This window comes from Hippocampus guttulatus, chromosome 16, assembly GCF_054856545.1.
Source record: "Hippocampus guttulatus isolate MCC_2025c chromosome 16, RoL_Hgut_1.0, whole genome shotgun sequence".
NCBI lineage: Eukaryota > Metazoa > Chordata > Actinopteri > Syngnathiformes > Syngnathidae > Hippocampus > Hippocampus guttulatus.
In genome coordinates, this window is record NC_141276.1 from 11,253,783 (window position 1) to 11,278,352 (window position 24,570).

Here is a 24,570-nt window from a genome sequence, read left to right on the forward strand (position 1 = left end):
TACTTTCTTTGCCCATTGGACCCTTGACTTGAGAACAAAGACATGCGCTGAGTACATCAGCAGATACCAAGTCACGTTTTTCATGCTTTGTGTGAGGAAAACAAACGGCGGTATTCCCGTACGCTTTGCTCCCAAGTGCTTTTGTGTTCTGCGCTAAAACATCAGGGAAAAAACCCGAAAGTCTGGTCCATGTGCCACTTCCTTGATTAATCCGAAATTAGTGTTTTCTTAACTCAGGACAACGTATGACCTTTGAATAGAGATAAACTGACATGTTTTTTTTCTTCAGGGCCAATATTGACTCTTCGTAAAGGAGGCCGATAACCAGAATTTGGAGCCGATATTCATTTGCAGTAAAAAGTAAAATATTTGTCAAAATGTTTAATAATACAAACTCCCGACACTTTGTTTAAATGCCTTCAGGTAGATTTATTAAACAGATCTTCATGTTTGCAACAGTTGGTATTTATTTTGGTAGGCACAAAGTGGGTAAAAGGTATTCGCACGTCCCTGTCGTCACAGTCCTCATGTGCCTCCTCTCCCTTTTTCAAATCTCTTCAAATGCAGCATGCCAGAAAGAGACCAGCGTGTGCCTCAGTGTCGAGAGTGACATTATTCAAGAGGTAAGCATGAGAAGGTGTTCCTAACATGGCTCGTTTTTCTCTCACTTTGCCCTCCTCGGCAGAGGTCAGGGTCACTGTCTGAGTACCTTGGCGGGGCCGAAGTGGCCCAGGTTCTCGCAGGACTCGAGCCAGCGTTGGACGTTGGCGGGCGCCGGGGAGGCGGACCCGGCGAGCAGTAGGCAGCAGTAGCACGCCACGTCGGCCAGGGAGACGTCGCGCCCGGCCAGCCAGGGCCCGCGGCCCAGGGTCAAGTTGAGGGCGCGCATCACGGCGGTCCGCTCCTTGGCGCCGCCCTCGGCCAGCTGGTGGAAGGCCGTGTCCACCCAGCTGTCCACCAGGGTGGCCGCCGCCGCGTCGGACGGGTACGGCGCCAGCAGCTTGAAGAGGAAGCGCGCCACGCTGGCTTCGCCTTCCACGGGGCACATGTTCTGAACGCTGAACTTCATCTGCAGTTTGGGGACTGCGTAGGCAAAAAGGCATCGGGTGGTTACACACCGTAAACAACATTTGTTTTCATCACAGGCCACGCGATAGTCACAGTCGGTCGGGTCCATCAATACTGAGGCGTTAACACAATTCTCATCTTTCTGGCTCCTACCAACACCACAATGGATTCCAAATGAAAGACGTTTGACACGCTATCTCTGGAATGGTGCCTTACCGTCTTTCCATATGAGGGTGAAGCCTAACTGGAAGAGATGCCGGGCGCAGCTGTCCGGATGGCGCGGGCCGAGGCAGGATAAGAGCTGAGGCGGCACGCTGCTGACTGAAGAGTGGACATGGACGGTGGAGAGCACCCGGTAGCGCTGGCACAGCATCTTGTGAAGAACCAGGAGGGTGAGCGGAGGCTGCGCCGGGTTGGCATTGATGACGATGTCACGTAGGGCACCGAGGTCCTTGAGACAGAGGAGGACATGTTCATACACATTTATCGCAGGTAAAAATAAACAACGGAGATAATGTGGTTGCCTACGAGAACAGCTGAACTTGATCCAGGATTAATAAGAGGTGCTTGAAATGGTCGGTAGGTGTCTGCCAAGCACTAATTCCAATTTGCATCCTACCTTCCCCAGTAGCGTGTCGAGCTCGGCCACGCCCCGGAAGGAGCTGGAGCTTTGGGACGAGAGGCTGCCTCTGACTGTCAGGTCCATGTCGGCGTCAGGCGTGGTCACCGTCTTGGCCAGGCCCTCCACGGCCGCCTTCAGCTCGTACAGTTTACGCATGATCTCGTCCTGACGGGCCTCCAGGGCTCTGACAGACGGGTCCACTTCGCCATTCTGCAGACAGGAAATAATTCCGGTAAGATCAATTTGGGAGAGATGTAGGACAGGAAATATGTTTTTGGGGGGGGGATTGTGGGACGCAGTAGGAGCACATTGAGAAAACCAAATCAAGCATGACGAGAACATGCAAAGTCCACACAATTAGAACAAGAATCAAGCAAAGGCTCCATGGCCATGCACTGCATGTTTTGACGTCCATCAAGTAGTTCAACCTAGAATAGACAGGCTTCTGGTAGTTAATTTAGCATAGCGAACATTCAAAGATAAAAGGGCGGGCGAATCTCAAACTGTGAGGCAGATGTACGAACCATTCATTCACTGTCCAGCTAAACAATATAAATAATAAACAGTGTTTTTCCTGCGTTCAAAATTGTGTGGTGGCCGCCTCCAGCTAATTTTGTGCCGCCCCAGCCACGGCTAACTGTGCTGATTGAGCGAATGATGTCCCTTTCTGTCAGCCATGTATTTTAACTCCACTTGCAGCATTGCGCCACTGTGGAGGTGCTATATCAACAGCAGTACATAAAAAGACCTGAAGCAACTTCCAAAGAGTAAACATATCAAATTGTGTGTTTTTTTTTCTCACACTAGTCGGTGCTATCGGCATCCTGATTTTCCCCACCAGATGGAACAAACAGGTAAATGTTGCTGGGGGTAGGGGGGGGGGTGTCTTCCAAGCATGACGTGTTTATCCAAATTAATTTCCCTTCATGTCAACCACCTCTGCCTCAATTTGAGCCAGGAAAAAACCTGATAAATCTAATTTTTATGCCGCTTTTCTCAAAGCTCAGGTGCCAACGATTCCAGGTTCTGACGTCACTCGCTAGGCCACGCCCCTTAAAGGCAAACATCCAGCACGCCAATACTACAATGTGTACAGTAACAGCAATTAATGAAATTGGTTTCCATTCCCGTTTCTTATGTTTTCATACAATATACTAGAGAAATATTTTTCTTCATCAAAAGTAGTGTTTTGGGGTGGTTTGGAAAGAATGAATGGAATTTCAATTTATTTAACTGCGAAAATGTTCATTAAAATCGAAAAAAGTCACCGAATGAATTAAAAACGTACGCCCGGTGTTTTAAAATAGAATCGAGATCTTTTTTTTTAATCTAATCGAGGCGTCTGCAACAAAGCCTACAACGAGAAGGTTTCTTGTAATTATTACGACAGAATTAGCATTTGGAAGGTCGCGGCCAACGTCAGCGCCAATTGCGTTTGAGTTGCATCAGCAGCCCGAAATTTATCTTATCAACTGGGATAGCTAGCGCACTAGCGTCTTCATAGCAATATGACTAGCAGGCTATACGTTTACTACCCAAGTATAACAGAGAAGGCGACGTATGGTAAAGGAAAGAGTGAAAAATCATCTTACTCGTAAAGAACTGATTTGTCGTTTACCTGCAGCGCGTGTTCGTGAGTGCAACTGTTCGCCGGCTGTGCGTGGACATTTGCTAGCTTGTACATGCAGGTGGGCAAATCAACCTTGACGTCACCCCCGCAGATCGGCTGTACCTTGTACATGCTGGAGGGCACAAGTATTTCAAGGGGCTCAAAGGAAACAAACAAAAGGACGAAAAATAAGCAATCCGGGACGCAAATTAGAAATGGAAGGAACGTGAGCTTGACAGCGAACAACAGCCCACACACCGGAAAAGACCGGAAACACCCCCTTGCGACAACGACAAAACTCAGTTGGCCTGTTTTAATTTTAATTACTTTATTTCGGAAACCAAATTTTAATATAGTACGCGTGTGATTCAAAAAAATACATTTTTATTTATTTTAATTTACGGTTAGAGATTATTAAAAAAATGATTGCCGGAAGTGGTAATGTGTTCCACATACGCAAGACGGCGCACGAGCATCATCTGTGTTTTACAAGATCAGCTGTTTGAAGTCAAAGGTCAAAAGAAAAAAAAATCTAACTTAGTATATGCGTTGATCAATTTCCAGAGGTGGCATAAGTAATCACAGTGTATTTGAGTAGATAGATAGATATATACTGTACATACATACATAGATAGTCCTGCAGTTTCCTCATCATGATGTCAATATATTCTCTTCTAACTCAACCTGACTGGTGAGTGATGTCTTGTCAATCAACAAAGCAGTTTTAGAATTGGAAATCAAGTCTGTGCAAGGCTAACGTTTCAATCACGAGTGGTGTTTTGAACTGATCAGACACGGCAACACAATCCCACACCAGAAAGCAATTCAGCCTTGCTCTAATCATCTACAGTGACATGTCCCCTTGTGGTCGCCTCCCGTCACCGCTTTACACCTGAGCTACATTCACTCCCTGGCACATAATGCTCGCACGTGAAACTTGAGCACTGCTGAAACCTGACAGTGACGAGCAAGAGCTTTAAATGATGCATGAACAAGGGACGTTATGAAGGCTACCACTACCGGGTCACGCAGGTGGACGTTTGAGGCGACGCAGAACTTGTAAAGGTTCGCACACTTAAGTCATTGAAGTCAAGTGTCATTTTGATTCTGTGTAATGAGCCTCTTTGTTTGCCGTCTCAAAGACGAACAATTAATGATGAATAAAACAAGTCGCACTGGTAAGCGCACTGCTGGTGGCGAACTTGCATGGTTAGTCCAGTTAGGAAGCCTTGAGTTCCTCAAACAGTTTTAACAATTGTCAATACACCCTGTTTAATATTTAGTGCAGTTGGACAATGAGGAGCATTTGTGCATGATAAATGTCTGCTGATCTCGGCCAAATCAATATTGAAAGACTGAAAATAAATATTGGCATAACTTAATGAACATTGAAATCATTAAACACAACAACAACTCATGCCACATTTGTTTATGTATTCATTCAGGGAGCTGCTTGGTAACCACAAGGGACCCAGATGACAAGAACAGGGGGAAACAAAACCTAATGAGGAAGACAAAAATGATACACAAAGAGCTAAAACCAAATCTAAATAATTATGAAACTAAATAGAAACCAAATGACACCAATAATTAAATGCTGTGGACCTCATTGAATGCTCGAAATATAGAATGTGAGACTTGAGGTTGCGATAATTTGAATCGGTTAAGGAATGTGGAAAGAGGAAATAAAGGTGTAAAACACCGTCTGTCTTAATTTTTAGACTTTTATTGTGAAAACAGGAAATTATTCTCGAAACAAAGTGTGTATTTTGGAGTTGAAATGGTTTGAATCCATTAAACCATTCATGTGGAAAGAGGAGGAAGAAAAAAATGTAACTAATTCTTCATTTGGGTAGTTCTTATCATCTCCTCAATTATGTGAATGTTGAGCTTAAAAAAAAAAGTGGACATGTCAATAACTTTAAAAAGAGTTTGACGCAATATACCGGTACTGCAATGTGTGAAGATTTAGTTTTTTCCCCAATGGGAGCACGAGGGCCAAGCAGTTAGCATGTCTCCCTCACCGTCGAAAGAATCTGGGTCACCCTTCGTGTACCTGTCTTCATCGCTTTTCAGTCCCACCACACACGCGACCGAAGCAGTTTGACAGTCTGCCTCCAGAATTCCACAAGTCTAATTACCTTTGTTATTTTAACGCTTTGTTGGCATGTGTAATTACGCCTTGTCACTCTGAATTTCTTTCACTGCACCAGATTGCCTCCCGAAAATAGCAACGAATTAACTCTATGCATGTCTGTTTTCTTCTTAGGCAACACCTGCTTGTTTACGACTTCAAAAAGCAGGTGCAGCGTTGAAGACAGGCCAAAAACATCTAAAACCTTTCCTTTACCAAGGAAATCACGCTCACTTTTGATTGACACTATCAGAAAGGTATTTCTTTTTCAATACATTTATTGTTGTATGTTTTTATGTCTTTGTGACTTAATGAGTCCTCAATGTGTATTTTCTAAATGGCTGGCTGCTTGAAAAACTGCGAGAAAAAATGACAATGTTTGAATTCCACATGATTGCGCATAAAACATTAGATTTAAAAATTTGCCTGAATATAGAAAAAAAACATTAAAAAAAAATAAATGCAAATGTCTGGTGATTAATCTTTTCATGGACCCTGTAACCTGATGACATAATAAGCTGTCCACTGTAGTAACCGCTGTCTCTCAAAGGGTTAAAAGTGAAATACAACTGAATTGTACTTGGGCAGTGATTGTCTTGCAAACCACAGGAGGGAGCTCGAGTACCACTAGTAGGACTGCACTGCAGTACAAACCTTGCCCGCAAGATGAATTCCTGCAGTATTTGTGAGTTCACCAAACCCGGGAATCCATCTTGTCCTAAGACCACCGATTTGAACTGAGCCAATCACAAAGCAACAATGTGTTTTGGGAGTCAGTATTTGCAGCTGTGACGAAAACTTTTCTCGGTTGACAATCGGCTTGATTCCAAAATTAAACATTGTGCGATTAAAGACGCCCTTTATCCGTATATTAAATTGCAAAAATGACAGCTGTCACTCAATGCTATCATGCCATCTGTGGAAATAATCGCGATAACAGGACTGAAAACAAGGCACATGCCGGTGATGACATTTTCATCCGTTTCCGTGATTGGTGAAAACAAAATGTTGGCAGACGCGCGGCAGGCTGTCTCATGCATTATATATGTCCTTCCTGTGCGCTTCAATCTTTCACCGGGTATAGGATGGCAACCGCGCTCAGAGCAAAACCTGGAAAGAATTCAATATCCAATACTCACGAATAAAATCGGCCGAACTGCGGCTGAAGCTAAAATGCGCTATGAGCTTTCCGAGTGAGCTGAAAGGGCGAGTCTGTGTTGCAGGCGTGTTGCAACCTAATAGAGACCCTTGGAGAGAATCCACCTACAGCGACCCAAAAAATGCTTGCGTGTCAACTTTTCAGTTCAAAAGCACTTTTTCACAATATTCAAATATATGCTATATTTACAAAAAAATAGAATGTTGATTTTCGCCATTAATCTGGACCTTTTGACCGATTTGTTTTGTTTTTTTCTTTTTGGATTTATCCATGGTTTGTTTACCCAGGTCGAATGGGTCAATAAATCAGACCAGCGCCCGTGATGCATATTTTGAGCGGCAAAAACAACTCAAGACATATTATTTTCATGTGACAAGGACGCAAATTGCGTTGGAAGAACGAAGCGACTTATTTACATTTTCCCAAAAGCCTCATGAGAGAGTTGCAGGTGGCAACGCAGAGACTGGAAGAGTCACAGAAAGGCACACAAATAGGCATCCTTGGAAATGTAACATGTTGTGAAATTAGCCATTTGTTGTCAAAGAGTGTGCAAGCGTGTAGGCGAGGATCCCTCCCCTCTTTGTTTGATATGACTTGAAGATGGGACCCACATTAAACTTTGAAACGGCCTTAATGAGTAAAATGAGCCTGACACCCCTTTCTTAATCCCACTTTTTTTTTTCTTCTTGAAGACAATGCAGGGAGGGCATCAATAATTGATGATCTAAGCAGATAATCAGGCCATCCCTCACACGGCGTATTCAGACCTGATCACTTGCACACAAGCAATATTTGAGGTGAGGTATCACGATAAAAAAAAAAAACACCAAAAAAAGACTGCATGAGAGCAAGTAACACACTGGAGCATAAAAATTGCACGAGTAACTGTCGTAAAACTAGTTTTCAACCACAGCATAAAAAGGAATTAATTTATATAGATGCAAGGAATATAATTTTTATTTTATTTTATGTCAGAGTTGGGAGTAAATCACATACGTGCAAGTTGCAAGTCGTAGGCTTCACGTTTCAGGCAAATCCAAAATTATTGTGGACCAAAAAAAAAAAAAAATCAAGTCGAGTTGCCACCAAATTTCAAGCAAGTTGAGTCAAGCCCTTACTTGGTTCAAGTGACATTGCCTTGCTCAGCCACGACCAATATTGGCGTGATGATACAATATATTTTTTTTCACTGATCACAACACAAAAATTGTGTTTAAAAATTGAAAGAACATTTACATCGCGTACAGATGTCGGATGGATGGATTACATCTCAAAAATGAAAGCAACAATAAAGAATGTGAAGGGAAATTATTGGAAGTGGTTCTTGACAAAGCACGCTGTATAATTTCATCCATGCATTTTCCGATCTGCTTTAAAATCCACACGGGGAGGCCGCCTGGAATTGAACCCACAACCTGCGCACTGTGAGGTTGCCACGCTAACCACTCGATCAATGGGCCGCCCTGTATAATTCCTTGGGGTGTTTTTTTTTGTGTGTTCAATAACTTCAAGTTGAAGAATGCCAAAGCGACCCCAGTGTGCTTCCATTTTTTAGTATTTTGCTGTGCAAAGAAAAAATCTGAACAGCCTGTCACAAGTTGACCCGTTTCGGCAAAGACACTTACGTTGTCACGTGACCTTGTTGGGTTGTTGCACATCATGAAATCGTGCATGCGCCAACACGAAACCAATTTTAATATCGGACGTTTGCTATAGTAGCCCAGACGGACGTAAAATCAACACAAGTGGTCAGATCAGTGAAAGATCTTGTTCAATTTGGGCTCCTCCACCCAGTCGGTGAGCGTCGAGGCAGTTGTCGGTTCAAATCTAAGTCTGAAGATAATAAAGCACGGCGTGTTTCAAGCAGAAATATTGAAGTGTACGTCGTTGTGAGTAAACCAGGAAGTGACCCGTGAACGTACGAACAAGCAAATATGATGCGTGTCCAGTGTTCTTTTTTTCATGTTTTGTCCACTATTTAGGATTTGCTCTCGGCCTGTCCAGGTGTGCCACGTTGTTGTGAAAGCTCTCTTTGAATCCAGATGAGTTAAGATGAGTCGTCAGTTTGTTTCATTGTTTGTTTGTGGGCCTGTTCCTTGCTTTCTTTCAGTCGCCGGAAAACGTTTTGTTATTTCCTGTTACTTGTTTGCTACTTTGAATTGTGTTTCTCGGGGCTCTTTTAATTGAGCATCCGGAGTTTTCCAAATAGTTCCCTTTTTGCCAACTTTTTTTTTTTTTTTTATTATTCTTGCTCTCTTGTCTTGCATGTCTCCCTGCTTCCCCTTTCTGCCTTCACGGCACAAATCCGTGACAACAGTGGTTCCTTGAACTTCGACTTTGCTTCATTCATTTCAAGTGTTTTTGTTTGGTTCAAGTTTATTTCACAAAGCTGAGGTCTTGGTTAGCTTTGATCGAGCCCAAGTGACGACTCCAGCGATCACCTCCTCTGCTCATATTCAAACGCGCACACATTCAGTTATGAATTGTGCATTACCAGCTTCAATACAGGAATGTGTTGACGTGCACTTTCGGGTGTATCACTCCAAGTGATATTGTCATTGCTGTCTTTTATAACACAAAAGGCACACTGGGGAAAAAAAACGAGACAAGCCGAGATGCACTGGTTTTATCATTTTTATTTCTCTGGGCATATTAGATGACTTTAGCATTTCTTTGGGGGCAGTAAATCCTTCAGACAAAAAGTGGGCGGGGCCAGTGATGATGATGTTGACCGGATGGTTGAATTAAGGGACTTCTTGATGCCGTGTAAAATGAGAGACAGCTGAGAAAAAGGGTCGCACGTGTTTAGGACCGCACCATAGCTTGGAACTCTGTGGACGAGAGAAAGAAATGGAATGAATGCTTGATTGCTTGGAGGTAGCCAGTTGGAGGGCTCAACCAGGATGGCAGTGTCACCCAGAATTAAGAGACCCCAGTATTGCTAGTTTGAAGTAAAATGAACATTGGCAACATAACATCCAAACTCCAAATTAGAAATCTTGTCACAGCAGTTATTTGCGGCGAATGAAAATCCAGTCTCGTGTTTCTTCTCCGAGCTGTGCAGCACTCGTACCTTCGAGTCCAATGCGGCCGTCATTGTCTTCATCGGCGGCGCTCAGGAAGTTCTTGGTCTCTTTCTCTGTCAAGACCCGGGCGGTGGGACAAAACCTCTGGAGGAAAAACCTACAAACCGCCAGAGGGAACATGTGTAAACCCGAGATGTCGAAGGCCTTGATATTGCTATCCGTGAGATTGTGTGGCACTCACTTGAGCTCCTCCTCTTCAATGTAACCGCTCCCGTCGTTGTCGAGGATGCCGAAAACCTTCTTCACATCCTGCGGGCTCTTCATGGCCAGGCCGCACACCTGGAAGAACTTCTTGGGGCAGAAAGACTCGGGCCCTAAATCCAGGACGTAGTGGAACAGAGTAGCGTTTGCAATGTTGCCTCAAGAGTCCATGCATTCTCTGAACCGTTCACTCTCACAATAATTCTGTCCATTCAATTTGCGGTAAATATTTTGCAACGCTGTCAAGTTGCAGACTTTTGTGCTCAGGCCAAAAAAAGTACGATGGCACCCTTTGGTGTCGAGGAACTACCGTATTGGCCCGAATATAAGATGGTGTTTTTTTGCATTGAAATAAGACTGAAAAAGTGGGGTCGTCTTATATTCGGGGTCTAGACATTATATCCATTCACGACGCTAGATGGCGCCAGATATCAATGAAGCGAATGCTGAACTTGACTCCCCAGGCCAAAGTGAACCCCTGCCACGAAGAATAAAAATAAAAATAGCGGTAGCACGAAGAAGAAAAATAAAACATAACGTTAAGAAGGAAAAGAGAAGAAAATAATTGAAGAGATAACAGAAAATGGAGAAACGTAGTGACAATCTGGAGAAACGTGGGTGGAAGATCGGCCAGGTTAACCGGCAGCTGAGGAGAAGTTCTGATGTCATTAACATTTCAAAAACCAGAAGCCATTCATTTATGAATGTGATTGCACTTTAGATTTTAATGAGGCAAAATAACATGCTTTTCCTCTCAAATATATTGTTATAATCATTTGTACTGTAATTATTTTCTGTATAAAAATTAATTTGGTGTTCAAAAAGTATTTTTTCAAACTTGAGTCTTGAAAAAGAGGGGGTCGTCTTATAATCAGGGCCGTCTTATATTCAGGCCAATATGGTATAAACTATATTTTGTTATTATGTTATTCTGACTTCAAGATGGCGCCGCAAGAGTGGCCGCCTTTACAAATTTTTGTTCTTCTACTTTCATCCTTTCATAATTTTGCTGCTGTAAATTGGGAATTTCTCCATTGGGGGACGAATAAAGGTTTTCTTATGCTTATGCTTAAAGTGAGTTGATGAGCTTTGTTTCAACCAAAGCAGTGCTTTGGTATTATCTGCTGGCATGTTAGGGCCAAGAAACGATGTTGAAGTGAATTGAGAAGCATCGGGAAGACAATGGTAGTTCTATGGTGTCATCTTAGGGTGACTGTAGGAAATTACGAACATTACTTGTGGGGGGCGTTCATCACTCACTGTAACTGAAGTGAGTAAGACACAGCGAGACACTTTCCATTTTTTTAAATGTATTATGATTATTTTTTTAAAACAGCGCTTGTAATGAATATTAATGTGCTGTTTTGCATTGTACACATTGCATGGTACAGTGAGAATTACCCGAATGTTCCCGTGTTGCAATCAAGTGACAACTGTGGCTTCTACTTTTTGCCTTGCCTCCAGGATATGTACTCTGACTTTATTAGCCTGTCAAATTTGCATTATTTGTCCAACAGCGGCCAAGTGAAATGTACATTTTGACGCATGAAGTGGCGACACATGCATTAAGATTTCCAGTATCTATTTTAAGAACTTTTCCATAGCTTTGCGACAAAAACATACACATAATGATGGTGATACTCTTGTCCAAAAGAAAGCGGCGGGCAAAACTGTGAGTGCCAGAGATGCGCACAAATTCAAAAGACAACGGTGATGGAGGGGTAAGACGATACCTTGGCAGTCCTTGATCGCACTGCCGATGGCATCAGCGGAAAGGATGGATGACAGCGACATGTTCTTTACCTGCAGGTGCAGGCAAAGCTTGAATCATATTTCACTGCAGGGGCAATAAGTGTCAACAGACGGCTTCGGAAAGTTCCCTCTTGCCTGATAATCAAATAATCAACTATAGGGCCGAAATAATATCGCCTTTCCTTTCAGGGATAATTCAATTTCAACATACAAGCTAAATGTCAGACTTACCAGGTGAGAAGGCTGGCGGGCCAGTTGTTGATGCAGCAGAGAGGAAGTTGGGCTGAGTGGTGACTGCCGTCGTCAACTTGGCTTTTATAGGCCCGGCTGCAGTGACAATGGGCTTCACTTGAGTTACCTGCCCATGGATCGAATTCTAACCGGCTGCCCGATCCAGTTTCCCAGCTACCTAATTAACCTTGACTATTTATAAACGCCCACGGCCAAAGAGACGGGACCCCGTGGACCTGTGGAATGCCCTTGCGAAGAGTAAATTCACTTCAAATGTATACGACACTCCCGCCCGCGCGACGCTCCCCATTGTCGGTCACACACACAGCATCTCCTTGCGTGGCGTCTTTTTAAGTACTGTATACATATAAAATGTTTTGGGCAGTCCGGTGGGTGGTCCAGTGCTTAGCGCGTCAACCTCACAGTGCAGAGGTCGTGGGTTTGATCCCGGCTGCGGCCTTCGTGTGTGGAGTTTTTATGTTCTCCCCGGGCCTGCGTGGGTTTTCTCCGGGTACTCTGGTTTCCTCCCACATTCCAAAAAACATGCATGGCAGGCTGATTGAACACTCGAAATTTTCCCAAGGTGTGGATGTGAATGCGGATGGTTGTTCGTCTCTGTGTGCCCTGCGATTGGCTGGCAACCGGTTCAGGGTGTCCCTCGCCTACTGCCCAAAGACGGCTGGGATTGGCCTCAGCACCCCCCGCGACCCATGTGAGAATGGATATAAACATTTTCTTCCAGACCACTGACAGTTTTTAGAAATACTGCACAGAATGTTTCATCGACATTCTGGGTTTTGTTTTTGTCATGGTGAAAATTTGGCAAGCAGCACAGCGAAGAAGCACGGAGACTGTTGAGATAAGTCTACAGTCCCTCAGGATGCAGAAAACAATACACCGTTTTTAAAAAACTGCATGGAAAAAAAAAATTAGGAAACAGCGAAGCGGTCAAAGATAAACAGTGTTATAGCGAGGGATTACTTGACACAATGTAAGAAACTTTTTTTGTGCTTTGCTTTCTACAGGTCAAATTCTATCACTTATTTGTGGATTTTTGCCATTCCCAGGCTAGCCTCGACCCACTCCCCAATGAATAGTGGCTGTCACTGTATTAATATCGTCTAATGATCTGTCCATCCGTCCAACCTTTGGGAATTCAGGAGGAAGCCAGAGTACCTGTCGAAAACCCATGCATGCAAAATAATAGACAAAAAAACGCCGCACAGAATTCAAACCCAGAACCTCAGTGAGGGTAATGTAAAAACAGTTTATGGAAGAGCTGAAATGGAATCGTGGCATTAAAAATTCCTTTCGATGGGGAAATGGAAAGGGCGGCCCGGTAGTCCAGTGGTTAGCTTCACAGTGCAGAGGTACCGGGTTCGATTCCAGCTCCGGCCTCCCTGTGTGGAGTTTGCATGTTCTCCCCGGGCCTGCGTGGGTTTCCTCCCACATTCCAAAAACATGCATGTCAGGCTGATTGGACGCTGGGTGTGAGTGTGGGCGTGGATGGTTGTTCGTCTCTGTGTGCCCTGCGATTGGCTGGCAACTGATTCAGGGTGTCCCCCGCCTACTGCCCGGAGATGGCTGGGATAGGCTCCAGCACCCCCCGCGACCCTAGTGAGGATCAAGCGGTTTGGAAAATGGATGGATGGATGGGGAAATGGAAATTGGGGTGATAAGGGACAATGTTTTAGATGATTTAAATGCGATTAATTTTATTTTATGACCCAGCAGTCCCCTTTTACCCACAAATTGCGGTACGAGCGTATGTCACAGAATTAAACTCATAGTGTACTAAATCATTACTACAACCTAATTTTGGCCCATCTTGTCCAGCATGAGCATGTGCCACTAAACTGAACTTCTTTTTTTTTTATTTTTTATCCCACATGGCAATTCGTTATCCAATTGCTATCCTTCTCTTTTCGAAACTCAATCGTGTCCCCTCAGAAAAGAAACGGATGGGCGGTGCAGACACCGGATCGACAGCGGGACTCAAGCCATCGCAGTTCAGTCGCTGTATGGATGTCGTGTGCACCCTATTCTCTTACCACCGATCATTTATTTATTTACATTTACAAAGTAGAAGTTCCTGTATCACATTTTTTTGGTCTAGCCTAAAAAAAATGCATAAATGGCCCGAACTCAACAATGATAACGTGTGAAAATTAGAGCTGCACTTGGACAAAAAAAAATATTTATAGCAGGTCCAATGGAAATTTGGATTTGAGTGTTTTTAAGATGTTATGTTGGGGGTGGTGCTGGTGTTGAGGCAGTGGGGTGTGACAGGATTGATGTATCTTATAATGTAAGTCATTTTAATTCATACTTTTTAATCATGACTTTTGTGTCGAAAAATCGTCACACGAAATCTAGGCGCGCCTTGTTTCAAGTGTTTCGCTTTGTGCTGGCGCCATCTAGCGGCGCGCCATCTAGCGGCATCTAATTTGATGTTAACGAGACTGACCGAGCACAATCTTTTCTCCTCAGGAAAATGTTAGTAAGTACCATGTGTCGTTTTTCCTGTCCATAAGTTTATTCGGTGCTTTTTTTTTTGTCAGTCAGATTGTCACATAGATGAAAAGACACATGCTGAACCTCCGATAAGACAGAGAGGGACCGTAGCGAAAGAACATTTCTTCGTCCCTACCGTCTGTTCCTGGAAAGTGCACAGTTTGGAAAAGAAGCAAACTCGATCATTAAGACATGAACACAACCGAACGACAATCATCATTTTTTGTTAGATGGTGTGTGTTGCGTAGGAGGAAACGTCTCTTAAGCAAATGTATAAAAACGCTTTGTATTCAGATGAAAAGAAGGGGGTGGTGGGTGTTGTTGTTCCATGGGAGCGGGTGCTGTTGGTCACGTGCCACTTTACGCCTGAACCAAGGTGGTAAACTCTACAGAAATGAGAAGGCAAAATCAGCATTTGTGCATTGAGCTCAGCAGTGCTTGGCGGTCGTACCGTCAACGCCAATCTTGCCGTCGCCGTCGGTGTCACCGGCCTTGAGGAAGGCCTGAGTCTCGGCGTCATTCAGGGTGCGCGCACCATCCCTGAAGTTCTGCAGGAACAACCTGTGGCGGACGCGCGCATCGTCAGGCATAGCAACTGCCTCCATTTTCATTTGGAAGGGCGCTTCTTTCATTATAATCGATTTCTATTTTTTTCAACGATTATTCTAGATATATATAGTTTAAAATGTTTATTGTTTTATTCTTACATGTATTTTCTTATTGTATTTACTCATTTTCGGCTCGGATAATGGGTAGACCTAGGGATATTTTATGTATTTTTGTTTCTTATATTTAATTATTTTATTTTGTATTCGTTTTTTTCTTTCTTTCTTTCTTTCTTTCCATTTTTGACTTTTATTTTATTTTTATAGTTTTATTAATTTGAAATATATATACCTGTATATAAAATTTAATATTTCTTGCATTTAAAAACAATATTTATTTATACATTGAAAACTACACTGTTGAACATCACATTTTTATGTATGTACGTGTGTATATATATATATATATATATATATATATATATATATAGTTATTGTTCCCCACCTACTGCCCAAAGTCGGCTGGGATAGGCTCCAGCATGCCCACGACCCTAGTGAGGATAAGCGGATTTGAAATTGGACAGATGAAATGTATTAATTTTTGATGAATGTGTTCAAATGATTTGATCCACTCTTTACAATGTACCAAAGGTTGTGCACCTGTACATGGATGTCGGTAACAGCAGCACGGCTAACCTAAAAGCATGAAAGACATGCAGGTTGGCTAACCCGTCACACAGTAAGTTCATTGAGCCGTTTGAAATATCTCGCATCACTTGTCAATCATTTGTGAGTTAACCAAACAGCAGAGGAGAGCATTCAAATGTCCTCAAAATGAACAAGTTTCTCCCATCACATGATGTTAAAAGCGCGTCCTGTATTTGGTGGCCCTTCTCTTACTTGAGCTCCCCCTCCTCAATGAAACCACTCCTGTCCTGGTCAATGATGTCAAAAGCCTTCTTCAAGGCGTCCAAGGGCTTGCCAGCCAGGCCGCTGGTCTTGAAGAACTTGTCGTGGTCGAACGTTCCGGCGTCTGAATTTTAAGTGTCACGTCAGCATGATTAACATATAAAAGAGTGTGTGTGTGTGTGCGTGCGTGTGTGGTTTTCTTTCTACCTTTGCAAGCATCCAGGGCTGCAGCGACCTCAGCATCATGCAGTATACCGTGCAAGGCCATTGTGAGATGCTGTTTTCAAAACGAAAATGTATCGTCAGGGACACATATTGCAAGAGAGACATCATGATTCATCAATGTTCCACTTCTAACAAATTCACATTGGCACGTGCTATGTAAAGATCAAATAATCCGATAGTCAGGTGTTATAGCAGCATACAGTAGATCGCTTGATAAATAACCATAACAGGACGGTTATATACAAAGACCTTTTTGAGTCTATTGAATGCGGATGGTGATGAGAGGGCGACTAGTTAATCTGCGTCGATTCAGCTTCGGTCCCCAAGAATTGACTACCGCATCAATTGATCTGGCCTGCCATGCAATTTTCCACTCAAAGGAAGCATTACAAAAAAAACCTCACAGGACTTCTTCAAAAACATGCAACTTAAAAATCTGTTAGAAGGACAGCGTTAGGGTCCAATTTGAGTTTGTAACGCAGTCGCTTTCCAGAGCAAGCCACATCTCCTGCAAGCAGCTGACGCTTATCTTTCCTCCCAAACGTCACGTTCTGCCTTAAAAAAAAAAATCAATTTCTCCTGTTTTCATCTTGTTGAATCAAACTCACCTCTTGGGGTGGGGAGGGGGTCTTTGTTTTGGACGGTACGGATGATGCGGGACACGAGTCGGGAAGTCGACCACAGTGATCGCCCGGGTGTCACCGCTGACCTTTTATAGGTTCACCCCATCGAAATCTGAGGCACTGGATAATTGACACCGCTCAAATGGGGAAGTGTGGGGGGGTGGGTGGTGGGGTGGGGGGGTGAAGGGGGTGAACATTTTGCCACCGTAGCCAGGGAGCGCTCTATTTTTAAAGTTTCACAAACGAAGACGCTTAAAAGGTGCGTTTGAAGAAGTCTATCAGCCACCCCTTCCTTGCTAAGTATAGTACGACGCCAGGGAGGGCGACAAACTGTAAGTGGTGCTAGCAACACACCCATATTAAAAAAAGGGGAGCTTTGATTTGAAATGGACAGTCCAGGTTTGAATTGTAAATAGTTATAAATGGCAAAAAGATTAGCGCAGTCTCGCCCGTAATGTCAACAGCTGCTTTTGCGTCCCTGGTCGAGCACACGGGAGGTCAGTCAGTGCCCACTGGTGCTTCTGGCCTTGACGTTGCAGATTATTTTTCCCCATCTAGGTGGCACTACTGTCCCATGTCGGGGGTGGTCTTGCTTGCCATCTGTCACTATTAACGCTAACAAGCCCCAGAGAGAGCCAATTTGATAGGGGCTGAGGTGTCCAAGATTCTTTTCGTGCAAGGTTACGCCGTAGGGGTCGCACGATTTGAGCAAAACCGGAAAATCACATTGAACTGGACTGACTGAAAAGGGCCCCAGTGGATATCGCTGCCATTGGAACTGTGTGCTAGCATAAACCAATTAAGCCCCCCCCCCCCGCCACACATCCCCCCAAAAAGTGCATCCACTATTAACTTCTTGCATTGAAAACACCTGCGGCACCGTTTTACCCCTGCCAAATATTCGAACCCGTTCGAGTGACATCATCAGCGTCCGCGCGGGTGTCTTCCAGTCTAGCGGCGCACAAACGAGCGAGGCCACAAGAGTGATGATTTTTTACACCAGAAGAGTTTTTATTCCCGGCTTTTTCACTCTGCCTCAAAAAGTGCAGATGGTGTACAACTTGCACAAGTTTCAGAACATTCACACGCAGCAGTGAAAGGATGTGCTCCAATGTTGAGAAATAGTCCGCAGGCAACCCATAAATAAGCTATAAAAAAGATGCTTTCGGCTGATGGGATTACCGGATCCAGTGAGGACTCGGTGAAATCAAGAGGGTCTTGGTCAGGGGGAATTTATTCCTTGACGAGGGCAGTAAATTCTGGAGAAGGAGAAGGCAAAAAAAAAGAAAAGACATGAGGGAGGGCTTTGGTGGTTAACCAATCGCAAATTGTCTTGGCTTTCAAAGTGCTTGTTGCACTTTGGTTTTCTTTTGACACTGTTGCGATTTCTGATGCCTTTTTGACGTTGCGTATTCAGTCCCGGGCATTTTCAGACCCTACTTTACCCTACTACCTGGATTCTTAAAAAGAAACATGGAAAAAAATAGTTCTTGGAATTGAATGAGTTTTAAAGATAAATAAAAACTCCTTGGTTGCTTTTTTGCGTGAATTTGAAATTTGGGTAAAAAAGGTTTTGGGGCGTAACCATGTCAGGAATATGTCTTAAAACGGGAATGTTTCATGCCGCTTTTGTTTATTGGACTTTTGGGTGCTAGGGAGCAGTTTTGTGCTTCTAATGGGTGGAGAAGCAACAACCAGAGTTCCTGTTCAGACATGCGTTCATTTAAAAACATAGCCCAAGGCAACATTACACTGTGTGTGTGTGTGTGTGTGTGTGTGTTATGTCAATTAAAAATTCTTTTGTTTGAAGTATTTGTGATTTCTTATTTCGCTTGCGTTTAATTAGCTTAATAGCATACTTGGCTACGTCATTTTAAAAATTTTTTAGCTAACTGTTTCCAATGCAGAAAAACAGATGTTTTTGTTTTTCTTTATGAAGCTTGCTTTTGAGTCATCCAAGTCGAGGTTCAATCAGGGCACCTGGACTTTTCTTGTTTGTTAAAATGTTTTTATTATTTGTTTCTTCTGTTTTCTAAAAAATGGCTCATGCTGCTTAGCTAACGATGACGTGGAAGTTACTGAAAAAAAAAAAGCTCAACTCATTTTTTTTCTTTCTAGGCTTTTGTGATTTCTTATTGGATACAATCAAACTGAAGGAAGCATTGGAGTATAATCAATAGGTTATGTTGGCTTTGTTAACTTTGGATTTCTAATTACGCCTTTGTGATGACGTATTGGAGTTCAATATGACATTAACGTCAATGAAATGGAACATGAAAAATGTTTTGGACTTGTTTGTGATTTCCTGTTACGTAAAATGAAACTGACCTTGCGCTCGAGATCCTAACCACAAGGCGTTTAAAGATGGCTTTCTATTATATTTATATACTTATAGTTTATAGATATATGTTTTGCATTTCTAAATCACATGAATATTAATGAATGCTGTTTCCAATTCGGATTGTTTGGCCTTGGTGGGAAGTGCTGCTTCATTTGAAATCCAGTATTTGGACCAAATCCATTTTTGAGTAAGTTTATGTACAAGCATTAGGAGACGTTTTACCATCAATGCCGATCATGCCGTCACCATCGCTGTCACCGGCGGCGAGGAAGGTTTTGGTCTCCTTCTCGGTGAGCGCTCTGGCAGACGCAGAAAAGTTCTGCAGGAACAGCCTACGAACCAGGAAAACCCGAGTAGTAAGCATTATCCAGAAGCAAATGCATCGGCACATTAAAAAAAAAAAATCATTTAAACAATGTTGATATTCCTGTAAAACTGCATAGAGTCTTCTAGTTTCTGGAACTATAAACTAATTTGAAATTCTAAACTTGAAATGCACTTTGAAAATGTCATTTTAAATGACTATAAAATGTTAATAGCTCCTGGAATTTTTTTTCTAGCATTGAGTCATTTGAAAAATATTTTGGAAAATTTTGATTTCAAAATGTTACTGATTTTCAATTCCAAAGAATGTTTTTAATTGGCTTTTCTTGAATCTTGGATCTTGATGCATTGGAGTCAAACGAATTGTTAGCCTCATAGTAATTTTAAACTTAACTGTCCCAACAGCATAGAACAAAACAAATCACTCATAGGTTTGCGAAAACCCTTAAGTCCATCTTGCATGTGTTTGGACGTCTCACTTGAGCTCCTCCTCCTCAATGAAGCCGCTGTTGTCCTGGTCAATGATCCGGAAGGCTTTCTTCACATCATCGGGAGATTTGCTGGCCAGGCCAGACACCTTGAAGAAAGTCTTGAAGTTGAACGATTCGGGGGCTGCAAAGCAAACAACAAAGCGCAAGACAGCAAACAACTGTTAAATGAGGTAGTGAAACTAAATAAGATAAGAGGTAAGGTACAATGAGAATGATACGATAGGATGGATTTGATTAAATTGTTTAGAGAAGTTGATAAGATAAGATTGTGAAGATATCTAATTAAACTTGCTAGCTAGCTTGTTAGTTAGGCTAGCTAGCTAGATAAAAATCTGTCTTGTAGCAATACAATTTAAAAGGTTAATTTATTGCCCGGAAGACTGAAAAAATAGCATTTGATGTCATCCCTGCTCCCTAAAATTAGACTGAACTACACATAGAAACACGAAGGAAATGTCACATGTTTGTGATACGCGTCATCAGAACCATACTTTTTTCTTTTCAAAATAATAGTAAAAAAAAAAAAAAATATATATATATATAGTGTTTCAATTCCCAGTTTTGTTTTGTGAGTGGGTTTCACTGAGCCCCAACCCCTCAGAAAAATGTGAACTATTCCACAACTCACGTGATCCACAGGAATTTTCATCACTGAAATCCTCTACAGGCCATGGGAAAAGCAAAAGTAAGATCATGCAAAAAAAAAAAAAAGAAATCTGTAAATTTGATGCGATTCCAAGTACGACTAGTGGGGTTACGATCTTGCGTCAGTCTGGCTAATCTTTATTTTTTTTTTTTAATCAAACTATGTTGAATCATGGCAACGCGCTAATCGGCTCAACATGCTATGTGCATAAACACCACATTGCTACATTCCACATATTGGCTAATTTCATGCGCAAAGCTCACTTTGTTTCTCAACAATACAAGAAAACAATGACATAATGAAAGAAAGTGGCCCAAGATGGCTCAACGCGTAATTTGAGGCCTTCGACGCGTGTAAAAGCCGATTTTTTGTTGGAAAAAAATCAGAAATGTTAAGTCGCTTTTCGAAGCGTTACAATTAAGCGCGGAATTCGGTGGAATGGCCCATACACCGACAGATGGTGGTAAATGAATGATGTACAGTAAACGACATTTAGATTTACATTACCTGAACAGCCATCCAGAGCTGCTTTCATCTCAGCATCATTGAGAAAACCAGTGAAGGCCATTTTATTGTTCTGATCTACAAGAGGGAGAAACAGGCAATGATGATCAATTGTAAATAAATCACATACATGGGGTCAACTTCAAAAGTGGATTCAAGTGGACAGCTCGATGACTTTATATAAGGTCTGCTCAAACCAACTCAAACTGCAAAGTATTCCAATGGAAGTACAACAAATCATCAGCTCGATTTAGTTTATGACAAAAATGTGGACTTTTCTGTTATCCGACTGCAGAAGGGGGTCTTCCCAACAAGATACGTGTTGTCGCTGTGCCCCCCCCCCCCATCCCCTCCATTAGTGACGCCTAGCAAGCGCAACGGATGCCACCATCCCAATGCACAAATGCTCGTCCTCCACAAATCCTCTGGAGTCCTGTAATCTGTTGGAACAATCGCCTTCTTCCTCATTATTGTCATAATAGTCCAAGGCGGGATGTAACCAGTCTTTGTGTGGCTCCTCGGTTTTTGGTGGTGGGGGAGGAGGGGGTCTTTTTGAGCGTGTGCGCACTCACCTTTGCGCTGCGCGTTGAAGCGAGTGACAACAACCAAGGCGGATTCCGAGTGAATGTCCCAACAGCGCTTTGCCTGCCTCTTATATATCCTCCAGCAACACCATTTACAGAGCTTTGGGCTCCGGGTATCGGGTGCCAAGATGCAATGGTGATCGAAAAAATGTGTCTAGTAGTCCGGTCTATTTTTAAGGCAACAAATGAGGGATGCTTTCATGTGCGCCTCGGCCAATTGGTGAAGGGTCCGAGAAAAGCCGAGCGACGCCTGCTGATTTGCACCGTGTTTGACTTTGGAGTAAAGTCAGAAGTCGAACGTGATTCGAGAGTCATGAAGGGCGACGTGGAATTAAAAGAAATGTGCGCGCAATGGGCTTTTCCTGTTCGTGGACCAATCGGAAGGTCGCTGTCGGTTGCAAGTGACAACGACACTCGGGAGGTGTTGATCGCTGTGATGATGGCTTCTATCTTCAAGTGAAAGCCAGATGCTCATTGACACTTTTATATCGGGACTCGAAAAGACTGGGGTGAAAAGTCCCGGGGCTACGCTGTTATTTATTGGCATTTACATGCTTGTCAGCATTTTTCAACCGTTTCTTTATTTAAATAAAGCCCCCCCCCCCCCCCCATGGGAGATGCCCAAGTTAAATGTTCACTTTTACCGCACATTGTTATTTCTCACGCACTTTACATAGTCATACATAGATTACATCGTTTTTACTGCTATATTTAAAAAATGTCACGTAGCGAGGTGGTGGTGGACCCCAAAAAGCAGGCAGGAGGGAGGAGCAGGGTGTATTTGAAGAATTGTATTTAAAACAAAGAAAACTAAATCCAAAACAAACGAAGTCCAAAGTATCAAACAAACCCATGACTAAAGCTAAAACATAACAATGAACTAAACATAACAGAAGCCAACAGCAAACAGCAACACACATGACAGTAGCAAAAAGCAACAATGACCCGACACCGAGTGTTCGGGCAGGAGTCCTTTTTTACAACTAATTACCAAATGACCAACAGGTGTGCAGCTGCTGGGGGAGCCCTACAGTGCCACCTGTTGGTCCCTAAACCGAATCATGACAAAAAATAGTTTTTCCTGGTTTATTAGAATATTGCCGCCCCCCCAAAAAAAGCTAAAATTAAGACGGAAATCACCATTGAGCAACATTAAAAAGTAATATATGCAAATGAGGTAGCTGAATAAAATTAAAGAACAATAAGCAAACAAAGAAAAATGGGATACATAACGATTTAAAAAATATCCATCCATCCATTTTGTAATCCGCTTATTCTCACAGGGGTCGTGGGTGTGCTGCAGCCTATCCCAGCTGTCTTTGGGCAGTCGGTGGGGTATATCCTGAACTGGCTGCCAGCCCTCCCCCCCTCCCCCAATAAATTAATAATAATAATAATAGTGGTTAGCACGTCGACCCCACAGTGCAGAGGTACCGGGTTCAATTCCAGCTCCGGCCTCCCTGTGTGGAGTTTGCATGTTCTCCTCGTGCCTGCGTGGGTTTTCTCCGGGTACTCCGGTTTCCTCCCACGTTCCAGAAACATCCATGGCAGGCTGATTGAACACTCAAAATTGTCCATAGGTGTGAGTGTGAGTGCGGATGGTTGTACGTCTGTGTGCCCTGCGATTGGCTGGCAACCGGTTCAGGATGTACCCCGCCTCCTGCCCGAAGACAGCTGGGATAGGCTCCAGCATCCCCCGCGACCCTTGTGAGGATAAGCGTATCGGAAAATGGATGGATAATAATAATAATAATAATAATATAAAGTTCTATGGATAGCTCTTAAAGACATATGTCAATTAAGGAGAAATTAATTGAACAACAGTACCGCATATAGCAGCGGAAATGAATTCTGAAGTCTACAAAACTATTCCAGGAGGGATTGACAGCTCGGGACTCTTAACTTCTTTATGATAACTCCATCATAAAACACTTTCAATACATTGATAGTTTAATCAACAGTAAACAATTTCCATTTAGTTCACATTGTTTCCCATAATTCCCATAGAAAGCTTCCAGTCTGGAATGTTGTTAGCACATAATACAGTCAAACCTCCTTTCAACGTACCCCATTCACGACGTTTTCACCGCTATAACGTTCATACATCGGTTTCACGTAATTCCTTTTCCATTTGCCGATTTTACAACAAACACCTTCATGACGTCAACTTCGTTACAATGACCAGATTTTTCCTACAAAGTAGTGAAAAGGCCTCGCTGCAACGAACAATGAGAAGCTAACTGCCACTGTGACTTTGCTTATGAACAAAATGTACACGGTGCTTAGCAACGCTACAGATCGACTCGTACATTGTTGCACTTCCGGTTAAGAACAAAATGTACACGTTGCTTAGCAACACCACTGATCGACCCATACATTGTTGCACTTCCGGAGGCACGGCGCGGTCCTGAGCACATGATCTCAGATCATATCTGGTAAACAGAAGCACATTTTGCTGTCTGTGAAGGCTAAAATTGCCTCTCACTTTCGAAAGGGAACCTCCCAGATGAAGCTCAGCCGAGACTATGAAATGGCAAAGTTGACGATTACGACAATAATCCGTAATGGCAACAAATTCATGGCAGAGTTCGAGGCCAACGGATTGATCGTCAACGGCTTCGGAGTGCTGCGCATCCTGACCCGGAGGGGGCACATTTCATTTGCTGACTTTTCACAGATGCAGTAGGAACGCTAAAGTTGTTTGTTTCATATTTTATTTTAAAAAAAAATCTTCATATACATGTATTTGAAATTCGTATATTGATACTGTATTGCATGTTCATGTTTTTATACCTATAAATGTTCATACTGTATTATATACATCGTTGTTGGTGGCTATTTTATTGGAAATTGTTACAACGAACTACCGTTATAATGTACAGATTCGTTATGTCCCTCGAGGTTTAACTGGATATGATTTCCATCCATTTTTAAAACAAAAGTTTTTTCAGGTCATTAAAACTCATTCAGTACCAGCCAATTCTGGACCAAGTCTGAAAAGA

General features: G+C 42.9%; 4 protein-coding genes and 1 long non-coding RNA gene across 8 annotated transcripts; 1 reads left to right on the top strand and 4 right to left on the bottom strand.

Annotated features, from left to right (window-relative positions):
* Positions 1-404: 404 nt before the first annotated feature.
* aimp2 (aminoacyl tRNA synthetase complex interacting multifunctional protein 2) lies at positions 405-3,562 on the bottom strand. 2 transcript variants are annotated; one of them, XM_086132677.1, is made up of 4 exons: positions 3,309-3,562; positions 1,688-1,900; positions 1,285-1,519; positions 405-1,083 (listed from the first exon to the last, which is right to left on the bottom strand). In XM_086132677.1, the coding sequence occupies exons 1-4, from the start codon at positions 3,429-3,431 to the stop codon at positions 695-697; spliced, it is 960 nt and encodes a 319-aa protein (XP_085988803.1). In that variant the 5' UTR covers positions 3,432-3,562; the 3' UTR covers positions 405-694. The 2 variants fall into 2 exon arrangements, with proteins under 2 accessions (XP_085988803.1, XP_085988804.1); XM_086132678.1 differs by having other exon boundaries at positions 3,423-3,561.
* Positions 1,782-7,920, top strand: LOC147193136 (uncharacterized). The gene is made up of 3 exons (XR_015103181.1): positions 1,782-1,922; positions 2,498-2,544; positions 5,569-7,920. It is a non-coding gene; the product is annotated as an uncharacterized LOC147193136 (long non-coding RNA).
* Positions 7,921-9,210: 1,290 nt separating this feature from the next.
* LOC147193137 (parvalbumin, thymic CPV3-like) lies at positions 9,211-11,909 on the bottom strand. Its single transcript, XM_086133458.1, has 5 exons — positions 11,863-11,909; positions 11,613-11,682; positions 9,860-9,992; positions 9,666-9,775; positions 9,211-9,423 (listed from the first exon to the last, which is right to left on the bottom strand). Exons 2-5 carry the CDS (start codon positions 11,671-11,673, stop codon positions 9,398-9,400), a joined length of 330 nt encoding a protein of 109 aa, XP_085989584.1. The 5' UTR covers positions 11,674-11,682; positions 11,863-11,909; the 3' UTR covers positions 9,211-9,397.
* Positions 11,910-14,385: 2,476 nt separating this feature from the next.
* On the bottom strand, positions 14,386-19,261 carry LOC147193138 (parvalbumin beta-2-like). 2 transcript variants are annotated; one of them, XM_086132160.1, is made up of 6 exons: positions 19,242-19,261; positions 17,861-17,937; positions 16,038-16,107; positions 15,822-15,954; positions 14,828-14,937; positions 14,386-14,762 (listed from the first exon to the last, which is right to left on the bottom strand). In XM_086132160.1, exons 3-6 carry the CDS (start codon positions 16,096-16,098, stop codon positions 14,737-14,739), a joined length of 330 nt encoding a protein of 109 aa, XP_085988286.1. In that variant the 5' UTR covers positions 16,099-16,107; positions 17,861-17,937; positions 19,242-19,261; the 3' UTR covers positions 14,386-14,736. The 2 variants fall into 2 exon arrangements, with proteins under 2 accessions (XP_085988286.1, XP_085988287.1); XM_086132161.1 differs by lacking the exons at positions 17,861-17,937; positions 19,242-19,261 and adding an exon at positions 16,664-16,772.
* Positions 17,663-21,798, bottom strand: LOC147193139 (parvalbumin beta 3-like). 2 transcript variants are annotated; one of them, XM_086132158.1, is made up of 6 exons: positions 21,557-21,798; positions 20,988-21,062; positions 20,463-20,495; positions 19,823-19,955; positions 19,242-19,351; positions 17,663-17,937 (listed from the first exon to the last, which is right to left on the bottom strand). In XM_086132158.1, the coding sequence occupies exons 2-6, from the start codon at positions 21,046-21,048 to the stop codon at positions 17,912-17,914; spliced, it is 363 nt and encodes a 120-aa protein (XP_085988284.1). In that variant the 5' UTR covers positions 21,049-21,062; positions 21,557-21,798; the 3' UTR covers positions 17,663-17,911. The 2 variants fall into 2 exon arrangements, with proteins under 2 accessions (XP_085988284.1, XP_085988285.1); XM_086132159.1 differs by lacking the exon at positions 20,463-20,495 and having other exon boundaries at positions 21,557-21,794.
* Between the last annotated feature and the right edge of the window lie 2,772 nt (positions 21,799-24,570).

Excerpts from the sequence above, each read along its gene's own strand:
- aimp2 (XM_086132677.1), bottom strand. The coding sequence starts at position 3,431 with ATGTACAAGGTACAGCCGATCTGCGGGGGTGACGTCAAGGTTGATTTG. Across the intron at positions 1,901-3,308 it reads CTCACGAACACGCGCTGCAG|AATGGCGAAGTGGACCCGTC; the intron begins GTAAACGACAAA and ends TCCTGTCTGCAG. Across the intron at positions 1,084-1,284 it reads CACCCTCATATGGAAAGACG|TCCCCAAACTGCAGATGAAG; the intron begins GTAAGGCACCAT and ends TTGCCTACGCAG.
- LOC147193137 (XM_086133458.1), bottom strand. The coding sequence starts at position 11,673 with ATGTCGCTGTCATCCATCCTTTCCGCTGATGCCATCGGCAGTGCGATC. Across the intron at positions 9,993-11,612 it reads TGCGATCAAGGACTGCCAAG|GGCCCGAGTCTTTCTGCCCC; the intron begins GTATCGTCTTAC and ends TCCTGGATTTAG. Across the intron at positions 9,776-9,859 it reads ATTGAAGAGGAGGAGCTCAA|GTTTTTCCTCCAGAGGTTTT; the intron begins GTGAGTGCCACA and ends GGCGGTTTGTAG.
- LOC147193138 (XM_086132160.1), bottom strand. The coding sequence starts at position 16,098 with ATGGCCTTGCACGGTATACTGCATGATGCTGAGGTCGCTGCAGCCCTG. Across the intron at positions 15,955-16,037 it reads AGCCCTGGATGCTTGCAAAG|ACGCCGGAACGTTCGACCAC; the intron begins GTAGAAAGAAAA and ends CTTAAAATTCAG. Across the intron at positions 14,763-14,827 it reads CGGCAAGATTGGCGTTGACG|AGTTTACCACCTTGGTTCAG; the intron begins GTACGACCGCCA and ends TCATTTCTGTAG.
- LOC147193139 (XM_086132158.1), bottom strand. The coding sequence starts at position 21,048 with ATGGCCTTCACTGGTTTTCTCAATGATGCTGAGATGAAAGCAGCTCTG. Across the intron at positions 20,496-20,987 it reads AGCTCTGGATGGCTGTTCAG|AGGATTTCAGTGATGAAAAT; the intron begins GTAATGTAAATC and ends CATGGCCTGTAG. Across the intron at positions 19,352-19,822 it reads ATTGAGGAGGAGGAGCTCAA|GCTGTTCCTGCAGAACTTTT; the intron begins GTGAGACGTCCA and ends CCTGGTTCGTAG.